Here is a 27579-nt window from a genome sequence, read left to right on the forward strand (position 1 = left end):
ACGGAATTTACAAGGCAATCGAATAAAAAATTATAAGCGTAAAAATCGGGAAAGGGGGGGGGGACTGTTGCGCCCCCTTTAACCAGATAGAACTGGAACTTGTACACAGTGTAGAGGTATAACAGTAACACAGATAAAAAATGAAGAGAAACGGAATTTAAAAGTCAAACGGATCCAAAATTATAAGACTGCGTAATTGTTTTATAAATGGGGGGGGGGGGCTGTTGCGCCCCCTGTTGATCTGATGGAGCTGAAACTTGCCTACATTGTAGAGGTAGAGTATTAATATAGATTAAAAATGAAACGGAATTTGAAAGTCAATCGGATTCAAAATTATAAGAATACGTATTTGGTTTTAAAATGTTTAAGGGGGTAGGGATAAAAGGGGTCGGCAAATTGCCACTAACTACTTTTAATCAACGAAACTTGGTTTGGCGAGTAGAGGAAACCCTATTCAGTATCTCTTAAAAAATGGTATTGATATGTCTACTGCAGGGGCGGACTGGCCATAGGACCCAATTCTTCATCACCCTGGACATTTGGGTAAAAACATTCACCCTGTATAAAAATTCGTACCAAAAAGTATCGAACATAGTAAATAATAACAGCCGAAAGTGTACAAACGACCAACTTCTACTTTTTCGATTTCAAACCTTTTGGCGATAGACGCTAAAGTTTGATATTCCCGATAGATTGACGTTTCGTTTGATTTTGTATAGCAAACAACTCAAGAGTAATCGAACGGGCGGCGACGGCGGCGGACTACACTGTACGTGAAATTAATACACTACAATCCCTATGTATATAGGGATTGTGTGTAAAAAGCGCTAAATGTCCGAGAACGTAACGCCTCTCCAAACCCAACTAAAGGGCCACTTACCCTATTTGCTTCTGCTTTTACTGTTTCAGTTTCTTTCAATTCTAACTAGACAAAAAAGGACCCCATTCAAAATCGCAGCTAAGATTCTATGGTGCTGACATCTATCGAGTTATAAAGTCAATAACTGTGTTATAATATTTTGATTTAAAATTCGAATTTTGCAGTATCTCTCAATTTAATACTTCCAGCCAAATATTCGAGTATTAAACCTTATTAATTTTCATAATAATTCCGGAAATAAAAAACTATTATTATAGTTCAAAAAAAATTATCTATAGTGCTGCCATCTTACAAGTTATAACAACATTCTATTTAACTCCAAATTAATTTAGTTCATAAATTTTCACCGTCATGGTAGTTTAAAATAAAAGACATACTTCATGGCTAAAACATTTAATTGCAAACTATTTTAATTAAAATTTAAAATACTTCTGTACTTAAAATTAAAATAAGAGTAATATTTCATGGCTAAAAAACATAAATTAGAATAAATTATTAACTGCAGTATTATAATAATTTTATTTTTTATCTATATATATATTATAAGTATTTATCAGTTTTTTATTAAATTTTACATGATTAATATAATTGATATTTTAATACAAAAGAATTCCGAATTTTTTAAATTACTATATTTTAATAAATAAAATAATAAGTTCAATGAATATAATAATAGGAGGAACATTGAGTTATTCTTTAAAAATATAGAAATGTTTAGTGGGAACTTGGATTAATAATAGAAGCCTTAGCTTCTATTATTAATCCAAGGTGAAACTGTTTCATATTTTGAAGACAATTTTTAGAACATTTATTGGAAACTTAAGTTGGGCAATTTTATGGCAACTTTCAGACCTTTTATTTCAAACTGTCTCTTACTTTGAAGACAATTTTTAGAATATTTATTGGAAACTGAGTTGAGCTCTGTGTCGGCAATTTTATAGCAACTTTTAGACGTTTCATTTTTGGTTTATACCCGAAAAAACTCAACAAAATTAGTTGTGCTTGTGTCGACGATTTTATGGCAACTTTTAGACCTTTCATTTTGGTCGATATCCAAAAAAAACTTCTACAAAATCAGTTGTGCTTGGTTGCCTATAAGTTGTTTCTAAAATGGAATGTTTCTCAGAAGTTGTGTTTAGTTGCTTATTTGTTGTGTAAAATTTTTGTAAGGGTTTTTCTTTAAGTTGGTTTTTAGTTGGTTTTTAGTGGTCAAAAAATTACATATTATTTTTTAAGTTGGTTTTAAGTGGTCTTTATTAAGTAACATTTTAAGTAAGTTTTTAGTTGGTTTGAAGTTGGTGTTAAGTTGGTGTTAAGTAGGTTTTTAGTTGGTATTTAGTTGGTATTTGTCTCAAATACAAACTTAAAACCAACTTAAATAGTTCTTAGACCACTTATTTTTTGGTAAGGGATTGAATGAGGAAGTTCTATTTATAGTATTATTACATATAGTTCGGTTTGGAGAGAAAATCATAGTTGGTTTTTGTCCTATTTAGAAAGAGCCCCTTAGATACTAGCCCAGAATTTAATCCTTCAATGTCATCCTCAGCCTTAGATAGATTTTTAATGACCTTTCGGACATGGTTCAAGGTCATTTATATTGGTTTCATTTAATGACCATCTGCACCTGTTTTGGGCTCTGAAAATATCAAATTTCTAGGGAAAATAGCTTTTCAATTATTAACCCTGGATTGTATTTTAGTGGACACCCTGTATATATGAAAAATGAAACTATGAAAACAATACAGGCTCTAAATAATAACCACTTGAAATTATTTTGAAACATAATAAAGCCCATGTAATCAATATGTGTAAAATGGTACTTCACTTATCATTTTGAAAACCACCTTTTTATAAAATAATTTTTTTACTATGAACCCATGAACCTCCCACATTTAAATTTTAACAATCAATTTATGTAAGTATACAGCCCTTACCAAAAAATAAGTTGGTTTTTAGTTGGTATTTAGTTGGTATTCACATTTAAGTTGATATTAAGTTGGTTTTAAGTGGTCAGCATATTTCAGTAAACTAGTTAAGTTGGTAATAAGTGGGTTTTAAGTTGGTGGGAAAATGCCTTTTTCTTTAAGTTGGTATTTAGTTGGTTTTTAGTGGTCAGAAAATTACATATTATTTAAGTGGTCTTTATTAAGTAACATCTTAAGTAACATTTTAAGTAAGTTTTTAGTTGGTATTTAGTTGGTATTTGTCTCAAATACAAACTTAAAACCAACTTAAATAGTTCATAGACCACTTATTTTTTGGTAAGGGAGACTATTCACTGTATATATTTTTTAATTTTAATTATGGTGTATATTGTTGGAAAGGGCATACACAGCTGAGTAAAATGACACCACTCTGTAGCTTAATTAGAACAGCTGCTATGAGGATTAGAAAATATACAAATCTTGTGATTTTGACCAATTTTTAAAAATTTTTAAATAGCCATATTTTGAAAACCGTTTGAGATAATTAAATAAAACTCTATATGCGAAATTCCGTAAAAATCCGAGATGGTCAGGTTAAATGGGTGTGTTGATTTCACATGGAAATGCTCCTTTGGTTATACTCTTTAGTGATTAACTCTTTATTTAATACTTATATATTCCTAAACCTGAACATTGTTTACAATTTTCAAGGAAATTATAACTTCCCAAGCATCAATAAAACTAGTAATAGTTTTAGGAATTGTGTTACAGCTTAGTTGTTAAACAGTAGGGTCAATTTAGGTAAGTGTGACAAAAAATTTCTTTTTAGGAGTTTACTTGCCCTTACCAAAAAATAAGTTGGTTTTTAGTTGGTTTTCACATTTAAGTTGGTTTTAAGTTGGTTTTTAGTTGGTATTTAGTAGGTTTTCACATTTAAGTTGGTTTTAAGTAGGTTCAAGTTCCCAGCATATTTTAATAAACTATTTAAAGAGGTAATAAGTTGTTTTTATGTTGGCTGGAAAATACTCATTTTTTGAAGTTGGTTTTAATTTGGTTTTTAGTGGTCAGATAATTACTTATAATTTTTAAGTAGGTTATAAGTTGGCTTTAAGTGGTCTTTATTAAGAGGTCTTTTTAAGTAAGTTTTAAGTTGGTTTTAAGTGGTCTTTATTAAGAAAGCTTTTAGTTGGTTTTAAGTTGGTGTAAAGTGGTTTTTAAGTAGGTTTTTAGTTGGCATTTGTTCCAAATACCAACTTAAAAAGTTACAAGACCACTTATTTTTTGGTAAGGGTGAAATTACTTTGAAACTAAAAATAGCACCCTCTTAAGAATTGGTACCATTAATAAGGCCACTTTATCCTACACAACTAATCAAATAAATATTTAAATATTAATTATTTATATTATTATTTATTTTAAAATATGGGGCAAGTGTGATAGGGGGGTGGGGTAATTGTGATCACATGAAATCCTTTACTAATCGCAATGAAATTACATCCACAGGTTATTATTATTATTATTGATGATGAGTGCTGGGGAGAAGAGCGAGAGATACGCCTATTCGCGCACTTTGACCAGTGGTCCATTGTGCAACCCTAAACCTTATGACTTAAAAAGCCCAATATAAGACACTAAATGGAGAATCCGCATGGCCGGCATATTGTATAAATCAGAAGTTTCCAGCTGATGCATCTCACGATGCTCAACCCTTTGGGCCGTGTAATAAATGCACCTACAAAGTACTTGAGAGGAGGGTTCCTTCTCAGCGTGACAAGCCCTACAGATTGGATTGTCTTGGAGTCTAATCAAGTAAAGATGTCATGTCTGTTAAGTAGGCCGTGGCCTGTTAGTAGGCCAACGACTAACCTGATATTAGACTTGGTGAGCAAGACCTTTCTGTCTAGAAGGGCCCGTGATAAACTCTTTAGCCTGCCTTTGGCCATCCATCTCAAGCCAAAGCTTCAGTTGACGGTCAGTCATAGAATTTGAGATAAGGCCGCGCACTATGCTAGAGCCCTTACCAAAAAATAAGTGGTCTTGTAACTTTTTAAGTTGGTTTTAAGTTGGTATTTGGAACAAATGCCAACTAAATACCAACTAAAAACCTACTTAAAAACCACTTTACACCAACTTAAAACCAACTAAAAGCTTTCTTAATAAAGACCACTTAAAACCAACTTAAAACTTACTTAAAAAGACCTCTTAATAAAGCCACCTTATAACCTACTTAAAAATTATCTGACCACTAAAAACCAACTTAAAACCAACTTCAAAAAATGAGTATTTTCCAGCCAACTTAAAAACAACTTATTACCTCTTTAAATAGTTTATTAAAATATGCTGGCAACTTGAACCTACTTAAAACCAACTTAAATGTGAAAACCTACTAAATACCAACTAAAAACCAACTTAAAACCAACTTAAATGTGAAAACCAACTAAATACCAACTAAAAACCAACTTATTTTTTGGTAAGGGAGGGGATAGGAACTGCGGGTTCAGGACCAAAGAACCCAGCCTCTGCCCCCTTCTAATTACCATAGAACCCCTGATGGCCTGGAACCCAAAAGAGCTGAACTTTATTGTTGGTGCCTGGCTCCGAGAGGAGATTCAGACAGCTATAGACCAGTTTAGAAGAGATATTCCCTTACCAAAAAATAAGTTGGTTTTTAGTTGGTTTTCGCATTTAAGTTGGTTTTAAGTTGGTTTTTAGTTGGTATTTAGTAGGTTCTCACATTTAAGTTGGTTTTAAGTAGGTTCAAGTTGCCAGCATATTTTAATAAACTATTTAAAGAGGTAATAAGTTGTTTTTAAGTTGGCTGGAAAATACTCATTTTTTGAAGTTGGTTTTAAGTTGGTTTTTAGTGGTCAGATAATTCCTTATAATTTTTAAGTAGGTTATAAGCTGGCTTTAAGTGGTCTTTATTAAGAGGTCTTTTTAAGTAAGTTTTAAGTTGGTTTTAAGTGGTCTTTATTAAGAAAGCTTTTAGTTGGTTTTAAGTTGGTGTAAAGTGGTTTTTAAGTAGGTTTTTAGTTGGTATTTAGTTGGCATTTGTTCCAAATACCAACTTAAAACCAACTTAAAAAGTTACAAGACCACTTATTTTTTGGTAAGGGTTAAACTGATTAAGAGCCTTAAGGGCTGCTTGACTATCCGAATAAATTTTGATAACCTTGCCATGAAGCTTCTTCTTCAGACAAAAATCAACAAAGAAGCAATTAGCGGTGATTTCAAATAAGCTGGGATTGCTAGTTAGGCAATACATATCCGAACCTGAACCTAGTGTTCGTACGGGGTCAAAATAAAGTCGGTCGGGGTCGGGGTCGGGGTGGGTCTAACCCCGCGAAGAACAAGTCGGGGTCGGGGATGGAAAATTCTTTGTATTTGCTATAAATAAAAAAATATATAAAATACCAGAAATTTTACTGAGCCTAGAGACTATTAGTAATAGTAACTATAGATACGGTAGGTAGATATTAAAATAGAGGTCTATAGCTTAGGCAATTGTTTAAGTTAAGCCTAGCCCAGTTCACATTATACAATTATTTGGGCCGCTTAACTGTATACAACTAATTGTAAGCAAGACAATTGTATAGTGTGAACAGACAAATGGTAACAATAACTCCCACTTTTTCTGTTCACACTTGATTACAATTAGTTGGATACATTTAAATGGCCCAATTAGTTGTACAGTGTGAACTGGGCTTAAAACTGAAAAAAAGCGATTTAAGTCTGAGTCAAGCATCAAGCGAAAACTACGTCAGCCGAAGGTCATTCGGATCATTCTATTGTCGCCCACGTAAAAAGGGAGAGAAGGAACCGATCTATTTTATATTTTTAGGATTTTAGCGGAGTGCGTCGGCTCGAAAATTTTAAATTACACTATGAAAACATAACCCCGAAAAATGGAAAACCCCGACTTAGTTTGCGATAGTCGGGGTCGGGGACAAAAGTCGGGGATCCCCGACTTTCGGGGTCGGGGTCCCCGTACGAACACTACCTGAACCAGAGTTTGTCGGTTATGAGAGGATAAAACACTTTTTTTATACACTGTGTTTCAGTTTGCTCGATCAGGGCTTTCTTCTCCAAAAGTGTTTTTCCTAGTGTTATTTTCGGGGTATATTTGTCAGGTATGGAAGGCTTTGGTTTCTAAAATTTGAAAAATTTATTTTCCACTGGTAGGTGTCATACAAAATGTTTCAATGGAAAAATTGTAGAGCATATTCGAAAATTTAAAATTAAATCTGGTTCGGTCGAAAAAGACCTATTTTTCACTTGAGTTTGGAGGTCGTGGAAAAAATAAGATGTACTAGCCTTTTCAGTTATACATTTTAGAAAATAAATAAAAAAAGATAAGTGACAAATGTTTATTAATGAGTGATACGCAACCACTTCACGATGTTGGTGAGCTGGCGCCCCATCTTGTTGGAACCAGATACTTTTGTACTCGGCCAGGGGAATGTCATTCAACTCGTTGGATATTTCGTTTTGAAGGAACTCCAAGTAGTTTTGTCCGTTCTGACGATTTTACAGGCAGAACGGGCCAATAAGTCGGTTCACCTAACAGACCAGCCCACACATTTAACCGAAACTGCACTTAGTGGCGGTGATGGAATCCCCAGTGTGGATTTTTGTAGTCCTACATGTGGTTGTTCTGACGGTTGAATGGCCCATTTCTTCCGAACGAACACTCATCAGACATCAGTAGTTGAGCGTAAATATCCCGGTGTTCGTCAGCCATGAAGCAAAACCAGTTGCAGAAGTCGAGTCGGTTCTGTCTGTCACCGTCATGCAGTGCTCGGTAAGGATGAGTTGAGTGTTCTCCAAACTTAGTTTCAATCCAACCAAAAGTCGTAGCTGGCTGTCTGACGCTAGCTCGAGTATAGGCGACGAAGTAGGCAAGGATAGTACTTTTCATGTCAATGTCCGTAAGACCTGTATCACGAAACCTCGGATTGATATTACCCCAGTTGTAGAAGTCGCATAACAGTTATATGATTGTGACTGCAATTGGGAAATCGTTGTCTAAATGACTGACTTACTAGGGTAGCGTTACGACAACCTTCTCTGTGAAATACTCTAAAATGTGTACGCTTTAAATACTAATTGTAAAATTGAAATTTTACGTAAATGAAAAACGAATGTTTGAAGCGTAATTTTTGGTCTACAAATCTTTGTAACCACATCGAAATGGAAATCGCGGTCTTTGTCTAATTAAATCTGCCGATATCAGTAAAACTAATAAACAATCAGAGTGCCCTATATGTGTTTATTAGTTTTACTGATATCGGCAGATTTCCGAGGATAGCCAGAGTTCCAAAAGGGCGAAACCGGTCTACTGTTGGAATCTCTGGCTGAAATTTTGACTTTTGATATAACTATCTCAACGGACCCTTACCAAAAAATAAGTTGGTTTTTAGTTGGTATTTAGTTGGTTTTCACATTTAAGTTGGTTTTTAGTTGGTATTTAGTAGGTTTTCACATTTAAGTTGGTTTTAAGTAGGTTCAAGTTGCCAGCATATTTTAATAAACTATTTAAAGAGGTAATAAGTTGTTTTTAAGTTGTTTTTAAGTTGGCTGGAAAATACTCATTTTTTGAAGTTGGTTTTTAGTGGTCAGATAATTACTTATAATTTTTAAGTAGGTTATAAGTTGGCTTTAAGTGGTCTTTATTAAGAGGTCTTTTTAAGTAAGTTTTAAGTTGGTTTAAAGTGGTCTTTATTAAGAAAGCTTTTAGTTGGTTTTAAGTTGGTGTAAAGTGGTTTTTAAGTAGGTTTTTAGTTGGCATTTGTTCCAAATACCAACTTAAAACCAACTCAAAAAGTTACAAGACCACTTATTTTTTGGTAAGGGGAAGCCCGAGCGTAAAAGATGTCTGCTGAATAGTGACCGCCATGCAATAATTTGTGAAGAATTTCACTATAAATTGCACTGGACTGCTCACATATAGGGCACTCTGATTGTTTATTAGTTTTACTGATATCGGCAGATTTCCGAGGATAGCCAGAGTTCCTACACAGTACTGATGAGCCCCAAAAGGGCGAAACCGGTCTACTGAAATTTTGACTTTTGATATAAACATAACATATTTTATACAATGCATTAGTTCAACCTAATATTTACTATGGTGATATCTAATTTATAACAATGCAGCCTCTTTTATGTTATGTTTTCGAACAGGACACAACTATCGGTAAGTATTTATGTAACTGGCACTTATTGAAGATGCAAAATACATGAAGTAGTATAAATTAGCCAATTAAAATAAAAGTACAAGTAGATATAAAAGATAAGAAAAATAAAATAAAAAATTAGGCAAATAGACCCAAACAGGTAAAATTGACTCTTTACTTTTACAGTTAATAGCATTAAGTAACCAAACCCAAGTGGGTGTAAAAGGTAAAACAAATTTAGCATAGAAATGGTGACAATGACAGTATGAGAGTAGGAATTCATTTATACCCCAGATGAAGGACAGAACACTTTGAAGCATTAAAGCAAGATAATGATCCTTCGTCCACAGAAAAGCAACATTTAAATCAGACTGAAGCTCACGACAGTTATCAAGGGTTTTAATTTTGTGGAATAACTTAGTCATTGGCAGAGAGTAGAGGTCCCAAAACGGAACCATGGGGGAGCCACTTGCCAATGACACTACAGCCTGACGCACTGCAAGATTATCACTGGGCTTAGGGGCTAGGTTTAAAATACTAATCGGCCTAAAAATGGTCTGATCAGTATGCGAGCCTGCTTTATGGATGGATGTAATATTGGCCTTTCCAGTAGCGGGAAGTTTACATTGCACAAAGGATTGCAAAATAATGAGATATAAGGACATAGGTTAAAAATGGGGACTTGGTGACAATGAGCATAGAAATTAAACTAATAATGTCCGCGCGTTCACATGAAAACTTTGAAAAAATAAAGGGACAATGGAGAAGGAGTGCCTCGTATCAGAGGGGCAACAAGAGGACCATTAGCACTGACTGTGGTGGAAAAAAACATTTAACACCAAAGCAGCCTCAGAGGGTATAGAAGTAAGTGCGGTCAGGCTGTTTTGCTGGTAAATATAAACTCTGTCGGAGCGAAACCTTTTAATATGAGGTCGGACACCCCTGACTCATACTTCCTTCGAAAATTGTGGCAATATTACGGGAACTAGAGATTGGCCAAGTGGGCTCTGACAATCAAAGAGGGTGGAACTCAAAACATGGCCCTTCAGCCACATTATATTTAAGTGTGCTATCTTTCTATGAACCCTACGGCTTTTATCCATAGTTCCCATAGTACAATGTAATCTTTGATACACACTATAGGACATAGTTATAATTTGTCTTTATAAGGCTTGTACATTTTAATTACTGTTAGAACTTAGTTAATATTCTGAATCCATCAACAATAGGTTAAAAAGTATGTGTTTCGCAAAGGTTCTTAAAGTCAACAAACTAAAACTTAAGTCTACACAGATTTTATATAGCACCACTGAGACATCTGATGTACTTGAAATATTAAAATCGCCACCTTCTACAGTAGAAGGTGGCGATTTTAATATTTCAAGTACCTTTGAAACCCTAGCTTACTAAGGCATTATTAAACTGGTTAAACCGGGTTTGGTAAACCATTGTTAATTTTTTAAACTAAGTTCTTGGCCTATTTTACGATCATTTTAGTAGCTTTGAAAAAATAATCTGCATAAATGTACAAATTTATTTACAGTTCTTTTCTAAAAGATCAGAATTTGTTTAAAATATACTTTGAATAAATAACAATAAGTAAAAACATTTTAGGTTTTCCCAAACTGTTTTAAGGACATGGTTCCTATTTGATATATTTATATTCTACATTTCTTTCCCAATCTTGCAAATTTAAAATTAGGTTACTTCTTAATTTGAAAATATTTTTTTTGTCTACGAAAATAATGTGATATATTTATAACAAACATTTCAAGTGTCCTCGAAACAGTTTAAAACCTTAGAAGTGTATTATTTCCCTCCTTTGAGCTCTGGAAAAGTTACCCAATTGAGGTAATGAAGAGTAAATTTTACCCCTAGAGGATAAACATGACTCTCACCCAGTAGGAAAATGTTGAGCCCTTTAGGGCACCTCAAAGGATGAAAATAATAAACTTATTCTTTAAGCAGCACCATCCCATACGTCTCTCTTTTGCTTTAAGACTTTTTTCCTTGATTCTGAAAATTAAACAAGTAGTCTTTCTTATAAAACTGTTGTTAAATAGAGCACAAGTGACAGTAGTTTTTCTTATAAATCTTATATAGAATTTAGCACAAGTGTTATGTAAACTATTTTTTTCATTCCATTTAAAAGAATCCCTAATAATCAATCATTTACAAATAATTAACTTAAAAAATTACCCTTTGCTTCTATAATCTTTTGGCGTTCTTTTTCTCTTTGCTCTTTTGTTACATTGACCTTCAATCCTAAAGCTCCAGAAACTAACCTTCGGGCCAAACTTGCTGAAGTCTGAGGTCTTGGTTTGAAAGGTTGTAGTGATTCTAAAACAGGAATTTTATTTATAAACATGAGACCAGGAAAATATTAGTCAAATGTCTAAGGAACACTAGAGGTTCTGATGATACACAATGGTTAACGTAAAAAATTTGGCTCAGCGATAATTCAACATAGAAGTTCAATTACCTCATTTTCTTTAACCATCTAAAAAATCTAATTACACCCAATTCATAAAGAACTTCACCTTGATGAAATGAAATCACTTTTTCTAATAAGTTAATTTCTGGAGATGGCGCATTGCTGGCCAGCCAATGAATTTGAAAATACATGTTACATTCTAAGTGTATGCATATATGATTTCCTGATACGACATAACTATATTATAGGGCTATAATACAAATTAAAAGCTTTGTGACATTTTTGAATAGGTACTATTAAATAAATCTTGTGAATTTAAACCTGTTGATCTTTTAGCTTTCCATTTTGATTCTGGCATCGCTTCAGAAAGAGGACGGATTTTAAGAAACGGATGTTTCATTTTCACAGCTTCATTTGCTGCAAAATGTCAAAATTAATTGTACAGGAGGCTTTCAAGGTTTGAAAAATAGTAACATACCAACAAGAGTGGTAGAAAATACAGCCAAAGCATGAGTATCGTCTACCCACTTTATATCGAAACCTCTATCCTTAAATGGGGATAATAGTACCATAAGGTCTTGGGTTTTGTACTCTGCTGGAAAACCATACAGCTCAACAACATGGCTATAATCTATACGCATAAGTAAAATGTATCGTTATCATAATCTAAAAATGTGTATTCATATGTGAGAAACATACCTACACCACTTAAATCTGGTTCGTGTGGTCTAAAATCCAAGTAATTATACTTAGGTTTTTGAATTTCAACTTCTCCTATAGCCAATGTGAGCTGCCATAGAAAATAAAACTAATATTTAGCTATATTAAGCTATACAAAAAAACCTTAATGAGTTTATTTTAAATGTCTGGCTCAAGCATTTTTTTAAAAAGTACAAAAATTATTCTAAAACTGCACCTCATTTAATACTTGGCTTTCCAAACACTCTCCACTGTCATCAAATAATTTATCCCAAGTAGAGTAGTTAAAGTCTTCCTCATTTTTAATGATAGATTCGCTTAGGTAATCTACACTAGAATTGGTTTTGTCGGTCACCGAAACATTTGCAGATGTAACATTTGATCCATCTTCTTTTGTAGGAAGTTTAGAAATGTTTCCATTTTTTGAAGAATCATGAAGTGATGAATTCACATTTAAACCCGATTGTTCCGTGGTTAAATCAGTATTGCTAGTTGTAACTGGTGAATTGTTAGCAGATTCATTTGATATCTTTGATTTATCATTCTGTAATAATTTTTCAAGCACTAGATCTGAGGCTAATTGTTCTTCACTAGTTACCATTGTATTATTTACAACAGTTTTTATTTTGCTGTCTCGGTTTTCAATATTTTCTATTTCACCTTCTATTTTAGAATCCTGTTGAGACTCTTTTGAAGGTTGTTTCCTTGAAATATCCTTTGAAGAACTCGTTTTGTTTTCATCTTTTGCATTCGATCTCTTAGCCCTTGGGATATAAAGTTGTCTATCTGGTCTTTTTAGCCTTGAGCTAAGTGGTAGAAATTTAAAAATATTTCCACCATAAGTGTCATGTTGTTTCCCTTACCAAAAAATAAGTTGGTTTTTAGTTGGTATTTAGTTGGTTTTCACATTTAAGTTGGTTTTTAGTTGGTATTTAGTAGGTTTTCACATTTAAGTTGGTTTTAAGTAGGTTCAAGTTGCCAGCATATTTTAATAAACTATTTAAAGAGGTAATAAGTTGTTTTTAAGTTGGCTGGAAAATACTCATTTTTTGAAGTTGGTTTTTAGTGGTCAGATAATTACTTATAATTTTTAAGTAGGTTATAAGGTGGCTTTATTAAGAGGTCTTTTTAAGTAAGTTTTAAGTTGGTTTTAAGTGGTCTTTATTAAGAAAGCTTTTAGTTGGTTTTAAGTTGGTGTAAAGTGGTTTTTAAGTAGGTTTTTAGTTGGTATTTAGTTGGCATTTGTTCCAAATACCAACTTAAAACCAACTTAAAAAGTTACAAGACCACTTATTTTTTGGTAAGGGTTATATTTAAGAGGACCACATTATTGAACCAATCCTACAATAATTTAATTCTACTCGATTAGATCATTTACGAGACCTTCATTACCAGTAAGCAATAACGTCTTCTTCGCATTCACTGTTGCGATGGTGGTGCTCGTAAACAGACTAAAGCAGGAAAAATATGAACAAAAAAGAAGCATGTTTATTTACCCTTTCGATTCTTCTGAGAAATTGGACATAATTGAGTTAGCGTCACAACTAAGAGTATCACCAAACGTTTCGGATTTGTTGTCAAATTTAATATTATATCGCTGTACAGCAGATTCTACAACTGAAGGTATTCGACATTCGTTATTTAAAACCAGGCTGAAAAAAGGTTTTAGAAGCGGTGAATATTATTATAATTAAGTGTTTAATGCAAATATTAAAATAACAAATATAAAACCAACTTAATACAAAAAGTATTTTATAATAAAAAAAGGCATGTATATTTTAATTGTTGAAAATGGAATAATAACTAATTGGGTATAGAAAGTATCTGTTATTTAAAAAATTTAGTTTTATATAGAAAATTCTGTACCAGTCGATTTCTCAACTAAAATCGGGATTTTTTTTCTTAGGTTGCCAATTTTATATTTTATATGCATTAACCAGAGAGTTAAAATTTAAGGGTGGATTTTGTCAATTATATTCTAAAATGTATTTTTTATGGTTCTAAACGTTCCAAAATGTATTATTAATATTTACCGTGTTATAACGTATTCTGGGCAAACGACTGTTCTTCGTTGCTCATTGTCACAAATTGAAAAACTAAAAAGGTTGGGAAAAGATTCTTCTACAGCCTTATGAAGGAGAAACCGATATTGTTTGAATAGAGGCGGAAAAAGCAACACCCTGTATAAAAAATACACAAAAATTAAATGGGCCAACTTCAATATTAGGCTGAAGAAAATCCATAAAGCTATGATTAAATCTATACAGCTATGATTACGGTTAACTTGATATTTAGAGTAAATGAAAGATTTTTATAATAGAAAAAAATATATAAATGAATGTAACTACAAAGCAAGGCCCTCAAAAAAACAGTACCATGGCAATATGTCAGGATTTAATGGAAACCACTTCAATATATTAATTATCAATTATTTTAATCACACCACTGCAAGCTAAAAAAATCTTCAAAACATAATTTTAGGATCTTGTTTCATTTTACTGGAAATATTAACAATCAGGTGCTTTTTCAAGTAAGGTAGTTAATTTACAGTACTTATGCTAAAAATTATCGTTTCATCAACTGAGATATTTCTGTGTAGCATTATGAGCAAATAGTTTCTTCTCCATGAAGGAATAACATAAGAGTACGGCGAGAGACTTACCTAACTTCCATAAAAATTACAGCTTTCACTGTTTTTGTGAGGGATTAATTATAGACAAACATTTCATTTACAATTTTTTAAATATACCTATCGTAGGGCTCTTGAGTCAAACTACTTGGTTTAGCAGGATGATTTTTCGTCAAATGTTTTGTGAAGAATAGTATGTCAGACCAAATCTGATACACAAATTCATCATCATCTCTACTAAGGTACCTTCCATTGATACAGAACGCCAGCTTTTTTTAAATATGGACCACACAGGATCTTATGGTTTTTATGTATAATGTAATTAGGTTTCAATGTGAGATATTTAGAAATAAACTGTTGGCCAGTCAAAATATTTCAGAATAGGTAATAAACAAGCTGAAGTCCCTAGTGGCCTTATTCCATGGGCAGAGCAACTTTTCTTCATACATGTAGGTGGCACACATTGAATCGGGAATAATACTGCTAGAATTACAATTACGATTTCGGTTACCATGGTTACGCGGGACCTGTTCAGATAAGACTGTACGAAATTCATCTTTATAATTATGCGGTAGCGCTATCTATACTTTGTAAAGTTTGGCTAAAAATAAATAATTATTAGCTAACTCACCGTAACTTGAGTTAAAAAGGTTCGTGTTGACAGAATAAATTATTTTTAAACAACTTAAAAGGTTTGTTTGTTACGAGTATCACATTACACTGTAATACATTTCAATTTCGCATCAGATTCGCGAAAAAATTCAATTGCAATAAAGTTTCCACCACTAGAGACAGATGCCGCCACGGTAGAACGATAAAGTTGTATAACGAATTTTTCTCGGAGTCACTTTGCTTAAAAATGGCTCTTTTTTGGTTGCCCCGTCCCTCGATTTGGGGCAGCTCGGATCAATCCGCGAGGGAGCAACAGTGCCAATGGAAGACGTGCCTCCTTTTTGGAGTTGCCCTTTTTGTCCCAATGGAACACGTTTTATATTTAGGAGCGCTCAGAGGACTCCAATGGAAAACGCCATAAGTCTCCTTATTGAACGAAATTGGTCCCGCGCAGGCAGATTTATGGCGTTTTCCATTGGAGTCCTCTGAGCGCTCCTGGAGCGCTCCTAAATATAAAACGTGTTCCATTGGGACAAAAAGGGCAACTCCAAAAAGGAGGCACGTCTTCCATTGGCACCGTTGCTCCCTCGCGGATTGATCCGAGCTGCCCCAACTCGAGGGACGGGGCAACCAAAAAAGAGCAATTTTTAAGCAAAAATTCGTATTCCATTGGGAGGGCTGGAAGTCTAGTCCTCCGAGCACCTAGCGGAGTTCTCCGTGGTAGAGCGATGACGTAGAAGGCAAATCCGGATCACGCTCGGTGCAGTCCCAATGGAAAACGCCATTAGTTGTACCTCTATTTATTCCCAACTCAATGGTGGCACATCTGTAAAAATAATAATTGCGATTATAAAGTCGTCTGCTGAGTCCATAGAAATCTCATAGGTAACTAGAATGCTGCCGTGTAACTGGCAAATGGGCCAGACGCCGTGGCAGACGATAGCCAGATCTCAGCCAATCAGAGCTCAAAGAGTGGTTCTGCCAAGAATTTAATGTCACCAGAGATAATGAAGTCACCTATCTCCCGCTATAGTAGGGGATCCAAGGAGGATTATTATCCTCCTTGGCGGAACCACTACGGCCTCTCATTGGCTGAAGGTTCAAGGCGAACTGGCCTCGGCCGTAGGCGGCAGCATTCTAGTTACCTATGAGATTTCTATGGCTGAGTCTTCTACGGACTACAGAGCTACCAAAGCATTTTATATGAAATATTAATAATTAGAGATAATGGAAATACCATAGAAATCGGAGAAAGGGCATTACTATAGAAAATTTAATGTAGAAAAATAACGAGAACTGACTCTTCGCGTTTTCAAGAATGCTTGTAGCTGTAAATCAAACTTAAGAAAGAAATAGTTAATGAAAAATGGGCCAATGTGAAGAATATGCCCCCCTTTTTGTTTTCGTTTTTTTTTACGATTTATTGGTAGCATTTTTAACCCTGAATAGAGAACTTCCATTTCACTAGTTACGAAAATGCATTGAAATTGCCGATTTTCAAAACGCGATCACTTAACTAATAAACATTTGCGGTAACTTAAAAAAATATCATCGTACTTCTTACAAACTGGGCTTTCATCTAAAACAAAAAAAGAGGGGGTCATGTTCTTCATAATTGCCGAAAAACGTTTCCACGCTTGAAATTTTCGCTTGTAGCGTGCACTTGCAAAATTAGATTGATTTCTTCCTTATAATGCGGATCAAATCCAACTAGATATTTTCGCGCAAGAGCTTAAGTTTCAGGTGTGACGTTGGCAAACATGAATACAATAAACGAAATATGTAATTGCGGCTGATTACACAATACCAAAAGAGTCACTTTTGCTCATATAAAACTAATTCAGATATTTACAAGGGGGAAATGGGGAATGACTTGATGGTCCAGCCCCGAAACTTGTCCAAACGTGATTTAAAAGAACCAAAGATAATTTAAACTCGTACCCTAGATTCGAAATCACTCTCTCGCGCGTTGCCGATAGCGTTTACCCACTTCCCGCTGGAACTCAGAAAAAATTCTCCCCATGGTTTGCGCCTTACAGCAACCGATGGAGCCCGATTTTTCTGAGGTCACGTGCCGGAAAACGGTAAACGCTTCGTAACAAAACCGTCAATGGGAAAGCTCTCAGTATTCGAATCTAGGGTACGAGTTTAAATTATCTTTAAAAGAACCAACAGAGGATTTATTTTTTACGGCAGAGGGGAGCTCATTCCGGTGGTTAATAATAAGTTGAGTGAAAAAGACCCGTCTGGATAAACAGCTGCACCTGATTTTGTACAGGGTTTTGCTGCTTTTCGACCAGACCACTTAATAGCAAAAGCGACATAAGACCCAAAAGTGTGTCAGTACGGTAAAATGTTTAATGCGAGCTTGTCTCGAAGTAAAAAGAGGGAGTGGGAGAGGGGGTTGAAAATACGTCATCAAAATTAGAAATTTTCTCCACTCCAGCGCCGTCGAGTGAGGCGTTTTAGAACGTATGTCTACCGGCGAGTAAATCGAAGAGAGAAAATCGCGCCAGACCATAGACTAAATATACATTTGCTAGTACTATTCCAACTAGTAAGTTATGTAGTTTATTGTGAGACTAGCTCTCAGTAAATATTTTAACGGGCGCAAAGGTAGAGTTGACACACTTTTGGGTCTTATGTCACTTTTGTTAATAGTAAAGAACTGGTCGGCCGTCAAGTCATAGAAACCATGGACAATCTTAAAAGTTTCAATGATGTCAGTTCGAAGGCGGCGATCAGAAAGGGACAAAAGGCCCAGGCGCTTAAGGCGGTTAGGATAAGGGAGGGTACGCAAACCCGGGACAAGTTTCGTGGCTTTTCTCTGCACCCGTTCAACGTCTTTAACAAGGTGAGGAGACCAAATGCTCGAGCAATAGTCGAGATGAGGACGGACATAAGCACTATACAAAGTCTTAAATGATTTAGCACTAAAAAAAGAGAAAGATCGCTTTAATAGATAAAGGGCTCTCATTCCCCTGGCAGAAGCAGCTTTGCTGTGAGTGTCCCCCAACATTCTGCCCGAGAGCATCACCCCCAAATTACGAATGATATTTTGAGATTCGATTAGTCTGCCACCAAGACGATACTGGAAGAGGGGGTTGTAACATAATTACTCATATGAAGTATGCCACTGTACCTTTATTCTTCAAAGTCACTAACGGTTGGTTTTACCACGAACCAGTAAAAAGTTGGACTACGTTAGATTTTAACCTTTTTAAAAATCCTAGTAATTTTGGGACACACTATTTCCTACTAACATATGTATTTAAGCCAATGGAAAACCTCTAAATTGATAAGGAAATTTTTGGTGTCGGAATTTTAGTCAGCCCAATGTAGCTTTATTGAAATTCAGTGATTGTTGGCGGGAAACTAAAGTTTAGCGATTAGTGTCATCGTCATCCGCCGAGAGCGCTTCGTCCTGACCCTAAAAACGCGTCTTTTTACAACCAATTTAACATCATACCAAAGAATATAAAGCCCCAGGAATGGAAGGATTGATATTATTGGCCGCGTGTTTTGACTGCGCTAGAAACTTCCGGCAAAGCAAATCAGAGTAACCGGAAACGGTTACCGCAACCCAAGGTTCGTATACCCCGGCCTATTGCTGGCGCCGCTACTGCTCCAGGGGCTACGTCTAACTGGCTTCCAGCGGCCTCTGGTGTTCCGCAGGGCCCAGTTCTTGGCCCTCTTTTATTCGTCATTTTCATCAACGACATCGGGAACGAAGTTATTTCCCGACTATATATCCTCAATGCCTCCAAATGCTCTGTACTCTCCCTCCACCGCTCGGGACAGACAGCCCACTCCCCCCACTACACCTTGGGGGATGTCGAGATTAAGAACGTCGCCTCCCAAAAATACCTCGGGGTAACCTTATCTTGAACCCTGGATTGGAATCCTCACATCTCGACTGTCACTTCCAAATCCGCTCGTGCCCTCGGCTTCGTGCGACGACACCTCTCTTATTGCTCCTTCCAGACAAATACCTCGCTATCAAAACGTATGTCATCCCCAGTCTGGTCCCCTAACACCGCCAGCGGAATGCATACCAGTGAAACCATTCAACGAAAGGCCCTCCGTTTTGTTGCAAACATCGGCTTCTCCTGGAGTGCAAGCATGACGCGATGGGATTCACTATCGAACCGTTGCCGCGTCAAGCACCTCACAATTGTCAACAGTATTATTCACCGCTCCAACGGCGCTCTGGCCCCGCTTGCGTGTGCCATCTCGCCTTGGAATCATCCACCAGTGCCGTAACTAGCTTTTCTTCGGCCCTGTGCAAAGCTCAATTTTTGGATAAATTACTATGGCAAACACAAAACGAATTGTGCACGGTAAATAATTAAGATCTGAAATTTTATGGTACAAGTTTGTGGGCGTGATGTTCGACGGTGAGAATAATGGTGGTTCTATGCATACACATTTTAAATTGTGATGTAATTTTTACCGAGCTCCGGGTCATTTGGCGTCTATAAATTCAAATTATATAGGGCAATATTTCCATTTACTAATTTCTTTGCCCTTTGTGGATATTCCAGAAATTCAGCACTTCAGCAAATTAGTCAATTTGGTCCAGACGGTTTGAAAATTAAAGAAACTATTTGAAAACCCAGTAAAATTTTCCGGACTCAGCCTTCTGAAGCCGCCACTGCTTCCTTGATTATTAGGACACCCTCACATGATTAAATCATGATTAAATATAGTTAAAATAAAATCTTTAGCTTTGGCTGTACAAAATTTAAAAATTATTAGTACATGATGAAATTTTAAATCATGATTGAAAATAGAGTGACCTGCATCTCTGGGAACCTCTAAAATTCCAATGACAGTTCTGTTAATTTAGTTTGCATAAAATTCATTGAAATTTTTAGCATAGGAAAAATCTAAGATAACCATCAGCCGCGTTGAAATTGAATTTCACAGATTTATTTATGAATGTGGTGAGGGTTCTAGGCGAATTTTCAATAATTTCACTAGATCAAAGATAATTTTATTCTCGGAAATCTGGTCCTAGGCATAATAGCGTACTTACAGTTTTTGGGCAGTCTCTCCTCAATCTTAATACACCTGAAATGATAAGGGCCCCTAACTTCAAGGGCCTGCTGTACCGTCGCTTCACCGCTAACTAGGCCCTGTCCTAACAAATCAATTGGATACCCGGGCACCGGTAGTTAACAAAACAATGAATAATACGACGATGAAGAGAAGTTTAATTGAATCGAAGGAAATAATCAAGGGCTTAATTATGTCTAATGCAGAACTGAATTTGTTGTGTTTTCTGAACATTTTGAGTCATAAATTACATGATATGTAATTGATTTCTTTAAAGGGGAATATAACCTTAACTATTTGGTGTGGAACACCAACATTTCCCAAAATTGCCCGCTTCCTCAAATGGGTTTAGATATTTTGGCACTACGTCGTGAATTCTTGCTAAAATTGTATGGGGTCTTCTATAAATAACGCGTTCAAGTATTTGACAATGTTTGCATTTTCAATTTTGTCTCAAAATATTTAGCTTCATTTCCTGCTACTATAGGGCCCTAAGTGGTCCAGTTGATTTTAAGTGACGGCTTCATTTGTAATTTGAAAGGCGGCCAAAAAAGATTAAACTAGCATTTTAAAATAATTTACATTTTTCTATTGGACAAAGAAATTGAAATGTAAATGTTGACTCACCATATTAAGCATTAAGAATAATAATAATGAGGGGGAATACTTATCTCCAAATAATCTCGGCGCCACCACAGCTTCGAATAAAGAATTTTACATATTTGTTTTCAACCTCGTTTATGGGCCTCCTTGGCTTCTGGGCCCTGTGCGGTGGCACCTGTTGCACCTGCGCTAGAGTTACGGCACTGTCGTCCACCACGAGGAACTAGATTCGTGGCCCTTATTCTCCCCGGCTTTCGCCTCTCCGTCCGCCGGCACTCCTTCCTCCCCTCTTCGATCCGTGACTGGAACTCCCTCCCGGACTTCCTAAAGGCCATTTTCAACCCTAAACAGTTCCGCAAGGAGCTGGCCATAGATATAAGAAATGTATATAACGGTCTAGATAAATTTCAGGGCGTCTAAGCCTAACATAAAATACGTAATTGACACCTAGCAGACACCGATGAAGGCACGTGACCAAGAGCGCGAGCTCTCTTAGCATTTTATTACTAAGTGCTTGACCTTAGTAGTCTTTAGACACCATCTGTTGGTGAATTTTAGTATAATTTTTAAGCAGGAGACAATGGCTCTTGCGACGATAGCACGAACTTTCTTACCGATAGATAGCGCCTTGTAAGGATAGCCCGAGGGGCTGATCACTCCGCGTAATCGGTGTACAGAGCCGTACCTTTGACTGTACTAATGGGACTACGTGTAATCTTTGAAGTCCCTGCCTTTGGCAGTGCTAATCTAAGCGTATTCCGGTGTACAGACTTTCTAAGAGTGGTTAGCCCCTCGGGATAGCCTGCAGAAATTACGCGTTTCTGCTAGCTGTCACCTCCGTATTCACTCCCTTGGAAATATTTTATCTAGACCTTTATATACGTTTCCTATATGAGCTAACTGAGTTTCTAGGACTTTATAACTAGTTTAATATTTACCTTTTTTATTTTTTTCCTTGTATCTGCCTGACATAGTTTTATTCCTGTTCAAACTGTATACAGGGTGCTTCAAAAGGTTATGCAAAAATTTTAAGGAGTTGTAGGGGGTGAGTTGAGAAGTATGCCTGTTTTTCCCCATTTTCCTATGATGAGTTAAAAGAGCGCCAGAGAGCTTCAAAGTGTGGCCTACTAGCCGATAGGCTTGGATACAAATTTCAACTTCATCTATAAAAATTTAATATTTTGTATAATTTTATGTACGAAAACTATAAAGAGTAGTTTAGGAATAAATTGCTTACCTGTTTAAAGCATACAACGTTTTCATTATCATTAAATAACCCTTTAAATTACTAAGATAATGCAGGGACGATTTAAAAAAAACTATTCCTAAGTAGACGATATTTCTGGAAAAATTTCAAAGAACTCTGGGTAAAATAAACTTTATCACTACTTAATAAACTTTATGAACTTAAACTCTTGATTTGGGACCGTGTTCCAGACATCATTGCGCTTACCGAAACATGGTTGAAGATGGACGCTCCCTCTGAACTATCTGCCATTGAGGGTTATGACATTTTTCGCTCTGACTGTGCTACTACCAATCGTGGGGGTTGTGCGCTTTACTTCAGTTCGTCCCTAGCTGCTTCTCTTAATCGCTCGCTCACTTCCCCTAACATACTGGTCTGCCAACTTAAACTGGATGATCAATTGCTGCTTTTACTTTGTTGTTACCGTAGTCCTTCTTCCTCCCTAGACTTCCTTAAAACACTCCTGCGGACAATTGAGAGAGGCAGTATGTTGGCCTATCGGGTTATTGTTTTGGGCGATTTCAACGCTCCCTGTATTGATTGGAGCTCTGCCTCTACCTCGAGAGGGGTTCGATCGGTTGAAAAACGTCTCCTTGACACTACCCTTTCCTGCAAATTGCGACTGTTTGTCTTGGCCCCAACCAGGCAACGGGGGGCCAACCTATCCTCTACACTTGATTTAATTTTTACATTTGACTGGGACGTTATTACTGATCTAGCCCACCTAGCTCCTTTAGGGAAAAGCGATCACGACGTCCTGTCCTTCTCTTTGCGTGTAAATCATGCATTACCTAGTTCTCCTACCTTGCCTGTACGTTTTGTTTAAAAACGTGGGAATTTCAACCTTTTTCGCGCTTCCCTATTAACGAAAGACTGGTCTGCAGTTCATAATTCCCCCTCTCTCGATGATATGATGTCTACCTTTTTACGCCTTGTCGCTGAGGCTCGCGACGATAGTATCCCCACAGTGGCTCCGTCACCTCCAGGTGCTCGGTCACTAGTGGTGTTCCCCAGGGGCTGTTTTGGGCCCCACACTTTTTGTCATTTTTGTCAATGATCTCCCCCTTGTGGTCAAGGAGTCGTTTTTGAAACTTTTTGCTGATGACAGCAAGGTTGGCCGTGGAATCACCTCTGTGTCTGATGCTCTTTTACTTCAATCAGATGTCAATGCATTAGATTATTGGGGGGGCTCGAACGGTATGAGTTTCAACTGCACCAAATCATTAGTTCTGCATTGTGGGAGTAACAACCCCCTCTTCCAGTATCGTCTTGGTGGCAGACTAATCGAATCTCAAAATATCATTCGTGATTTGGGGGTGATGCTCTCGGACAGAATGTTGGGGGACACTCACAGCAAAGCTGCTTCTGCCAGGGGAATGAGAGTCCTTTATCTATTAAAGCGATCTTTCTCTTTTTTTAGTGCTAAATCGTTTAAGATTTTGTATAGTGCTTATGTCCGTCCTCATCTCGACTATTGCTCGAGCATTTGGTCTCCTCACCTTGTTAAAGACGTTGATGGATTGGAACGGGTGCAGAGGAAAGCCACGAAACTAGTCCCGGGTTTGCGTACCCTCCCTTATCCTAAGCGCCTGGGCCTTTTGTCCCTTTCTGACCTCATTAAAACTTTTAAGATTGTACATGGTTTCTATGACTTGACGGCCGACCAGTTCTTTACACCAACCCTGTACAAAATCAGGTGCAGCTGTTTATCCAGACGGGTCTTTTTCACTCAACGTATCATTAACCACTGGAATGAGCTCCCCTCTGCCGTCAAAACTAAATCCTCGGTTGGTTCTTTTAAATCACGTTTGGACAAGTTTCGGTTCTGGACCTTCTAGTCATTCCCCATTTCCCCCTTTTAAATATCTGAATTAGTTTTATATTATTGTATAGTGTGTTGTACTACTTACCGCTTAATCTCTTTAGCTTCCCCAATTCACCTGTTCTTGTCTGTACATAGTTTTTAAACTATTCCGCTTAGTTTTCTTATTATCCGTATTATTTCCCGTCTCATCAACCCCTTGCCCACTTTGTTTATTTTTGGTCTATGTCTCTGTCTTGTGTTGGTAATCTTGTTTTGTATTATTTTGTTTTATGTTAATATTGTTTTTGAATGCTTGGTATACGTAATATAAGTGCGTACTCAGGAGCCCAATAAGTGTATTTCACTTTCTCTATCCTGACAATAAAGTATTATTATTATCTCGGAATAGTTTGAATTTATTTCACAAGGTGTCGTATTCAAACGATAAAGAACTGTTGACACTCTTTATTATTCCTTCTAACCTAGAGATCCTATACATGTACTACGCTCAGGCTTGGAAATAAGGCTTATTTCTAAACTGGTCTATTTGGCCAGTGACTCCCAACTCTTGAATTGTTTAAGTGGTCACGTAGAACAGTTGGTTAATAATAGGGTAGATATTTTTTAATTAAAAAACTGGACACTGGACCAGTGAACCCCTAGCTTTTGAATAAAAAAACCGGTCCGAGTAATTAATAAACTGGTCTTTGACCCAGTGACCACCGCTTATTTCCAAGCCTGCTACGCTAAGGGAGATACGCTGTACACTCGTATCGTGGTGCCATCTAGTGGAATGGAGGAAAACTAACCAGAAACGCGGGATAATCTTCGGGAAATAAATGTTTTTTATCCCTGCAACTGAGACGCTGGTGTGGCAAAGGGAAACAAAAGGGGGTAGACACTGTACGTGATTTTACCATTGCTCTAGCGTAGCGTTTCTCATGAGGAACGAGTACAATTGCAAAGTTTATAAGGGAGCATTGTACTCAAGGTTCCTACAAGCGCTCGATGCATTGTACTGGCGCGAAATGTGAAATTTTACGAACATTTAAAATACACGTTATTCGAGTGCGTTCCTACCGAAGATAACAGATCAAGTTAAAAAAAGAGGGCCCATACCATTTGCGCAAATCCATTCGTACAAGCTCACGATGGTACCTACTTATACTTTGAATTTTGAAGTGACTCCCACCATCTGTCTTTGGAGAGCAAACTATTATAATAATTATTGTATTCCTCTGTCCAAAGTTTAACTCAATATTCTAAAATAAGTGAGCGATTCTAAAACACACAACATTTGCGCGATCTTATACCGCAATATAAATTGTCTTACACGATAACTCAAAATTACACGGTTCAAACGTCCGCCATACTCTAGTCGATTGGGGCGAGATCTATGACGTCAGACACAGATTCGGAGTGAATCTCAATTATACCGTTTTCCATTTGATTGCTCAAGATTCGCTCTGAATCTGTCTCTGATGTCATAGATCTCACCCCAATCGACTAGAGTAAAACCGCAAATGGAACATTCCATTAACATATTCCCGCGCTTTGTTGTTTTTCGTCTGCTAGTAATTTGAATTTTCGCGTCTTGGTCTGCCATTTTTCCAAAAAATGTAACAGGAACACGCGAAAATTTGCTCCGATCTCGATCTCGATCCGTTGATCTGTCGAAATCGGCAGATCGGTTTTGGGCAATCTCGGAGCACCCGAGAGCGGCAAATGGAACACATAGAAATCTCATAGGTAACTAGAATGCTGCCGTGTAACTGGCAAATGGACCAAACGCCGTGGCAGACGATAGGCAGATCTCAGCCAATCAGAGCTCAAAGAGTGGTTCTGCCAAGAATTTAATGTCACCAGAGATAATGACGTCACCTAGCTCCCGCGATAGTAGCGGAACCAAGGAGGATTATTATCCTTCTTGGCGGAACCACTCTACGGCCTCTCATTGGCTGAAGGTTCAAAACGAACTGGCGACAAGCTCGGCCGTAGGCGGCAGCATTCTAGTTACCTATGAGATTTCTATGATGGAATACGAGAAACTTGATCGGAGCAGATCCGAGCACGCTAATGGAACATAAAATGTTGATCAGAGTGATCTAGAGTGCTCGAGAGCAGACAAATGGAAAACGCTATATATCAAATGGAAAACGCTATTAGACACTTAAAAAAAAGGTAGCAGTGTTGCCAGATTCCGATTATTTTGTTTGAAATAAACCGAAAATGAGCGATTTTCGTTCTCTCGTGAAATGTGGAAGATGAAAATAAATATTTTACGACGTAGCACAAAAGAAAAACCCAAACCATCAAAATTAATGTTAAATATAACTCTAAATAAAATTAAGAAATTTGTAATCGAAGATATTGCGTACGCTATAAATGAAGGAATAAAGGGAATAGGTTTCGAAGAATCCCAAAGCAGTCAGCAGGTGTGGATTTAGCGTTAAAATGGTTACGAATAAATTCGTCATAAAAAGAACAACAACATGTACGGTGCCTAAACAATATGACGGCCGGCTGCGACCGCTAATATATTATCTTACGGCTTAAAACTCCGCATTGCGAATACAATGGAACAGTCTCCTGGTTGGGGGTCTTGCGTCGTTTAGATAGTGCCATATACGAAAACCCGAAGTGGCGGATTGGTGCCGTTGAATTCGTTGTTTTCCCTCGTTACGAGTTTAGGAAGAGACGGAACTGTCACAAACTGATAGAACTAGTCAAATACCGTTGAATTATTTCGTTGTAAATGTAGCGGGGCGCTAGTTTCTTCTACTCTTTAGAAGAACGTTTCGTTTCGAGAGTTTCGGGTTAGCGTGTACGTGTAAAACATTGATTTGTCATTTAACAAATGGAGTTTGTGACGAGTTTCCAGAAACGTAAACAGACGCGCGCTTCAGGAATGAGATAATAATACGTTATACTTAATCACGGTAAGTTTAATGCCAGTAGGGAATATTGTTCAATATTACTACTTTAAAGCTTTGGTTACTTAAGCCTCACCCTAAAACGGCGGCGTTTTAGTCGGATAACGTTGCGCGTGGCGAATTTAAAATCCGCGCTGCACACGTTTACGCGGAGACGCGTGGTGTGTCCCCCAGATCATTTACCCCGGGATTATTCCAGTTGCACTCTAATAACCCCCGTTTACACCTAAAATGTTCCGTATGGTTACGTTACATCCCCAGTAAAGTATATCTTAGCAGATTTGGAAATATATTATTTTATATAAAAAAAAAGTGTTTTCCTTCATTAATTCATCTTGTTTTTTTAAATGTTATTTTATTCGGGGAGAAACGAAATATTCATTATTCTACTTCTACACGGTAAGCATAGCTATCAAAAAGCAAGCGCAATAAAACTGTTTTCGTTCCTGCTACGACCAACATCTGTTTAAATAGACGCGCCACTATACTCTCGCCCGGGGGGAGGGGGGATTTAAATTCACCTGTTTCTCCCACTTCCGTTTTTTAGCTTTTTATAATAATCGAAATTTTTTTGTATACG

The 27579-nt window shown here is 36.7% G+C and overlaps 1 protein-coding gene across 1 annotated transcript in view; it reads right to left on the reverse strand.

Moving 5' to 3' along the window:
- Positions 1–10636: 10636 nt before the first annotated feature.
- Positions 10637–27579, reverse strand: part of LOC149947698 (R3H and coiled-coil domain-containing protein 1) — a 42628-nt gene continuing 25685 nt past the window's right edge. The window contains exons 4-12 of the mRNA XM_090170934.1: positions 14864–15018; positions 14148–14294; positions 13611–13766; positions 12332–12920; positions 12115–12205; positions 11894–12046; positions 11737–11832; positions 11181–11321; positions 10637–10997 (exon numbers count right to left, since the gene is read on the reverse strand). Coding sequence (XP_090027060.1) covers positions 10942–10997; positions 11181–11321; positions 11737–11832; positions 11894–12046; positions 12115–12205; positions 12332–12920; positions 13611–13766; positions 14148–14294; positions 14864–15018 — 1584 coding nt within the window. The 3' untranslated portion in view covers positions 10637–10941. The remainder of the gene's footprint in view (positions 10998–11180; positions 11322–11736; positions 11833–11893; positions 12047–12114; positions 12206–12331; positions 12921–13610; positions 13767–14147; positions 14295–14863; positions 15019–27579) is intronic.

The sequence above is a fragment of the Leiobunum rupestre genome, chromosome 4 (assembly GCF_980474605.1).
Source record: "Leiobunum rupestre chromosome 4, qqLeiRupe1.1.hap1, whole genome shotgun sequence".
NCBI classification, from domain to species: domain Eukaryota; kingdom Metazoa; phylum Arthropoda; class Arachnida; order Opiliones; family Sclerosomatidae; genus Leiobunum; species Leiobunum rupestre.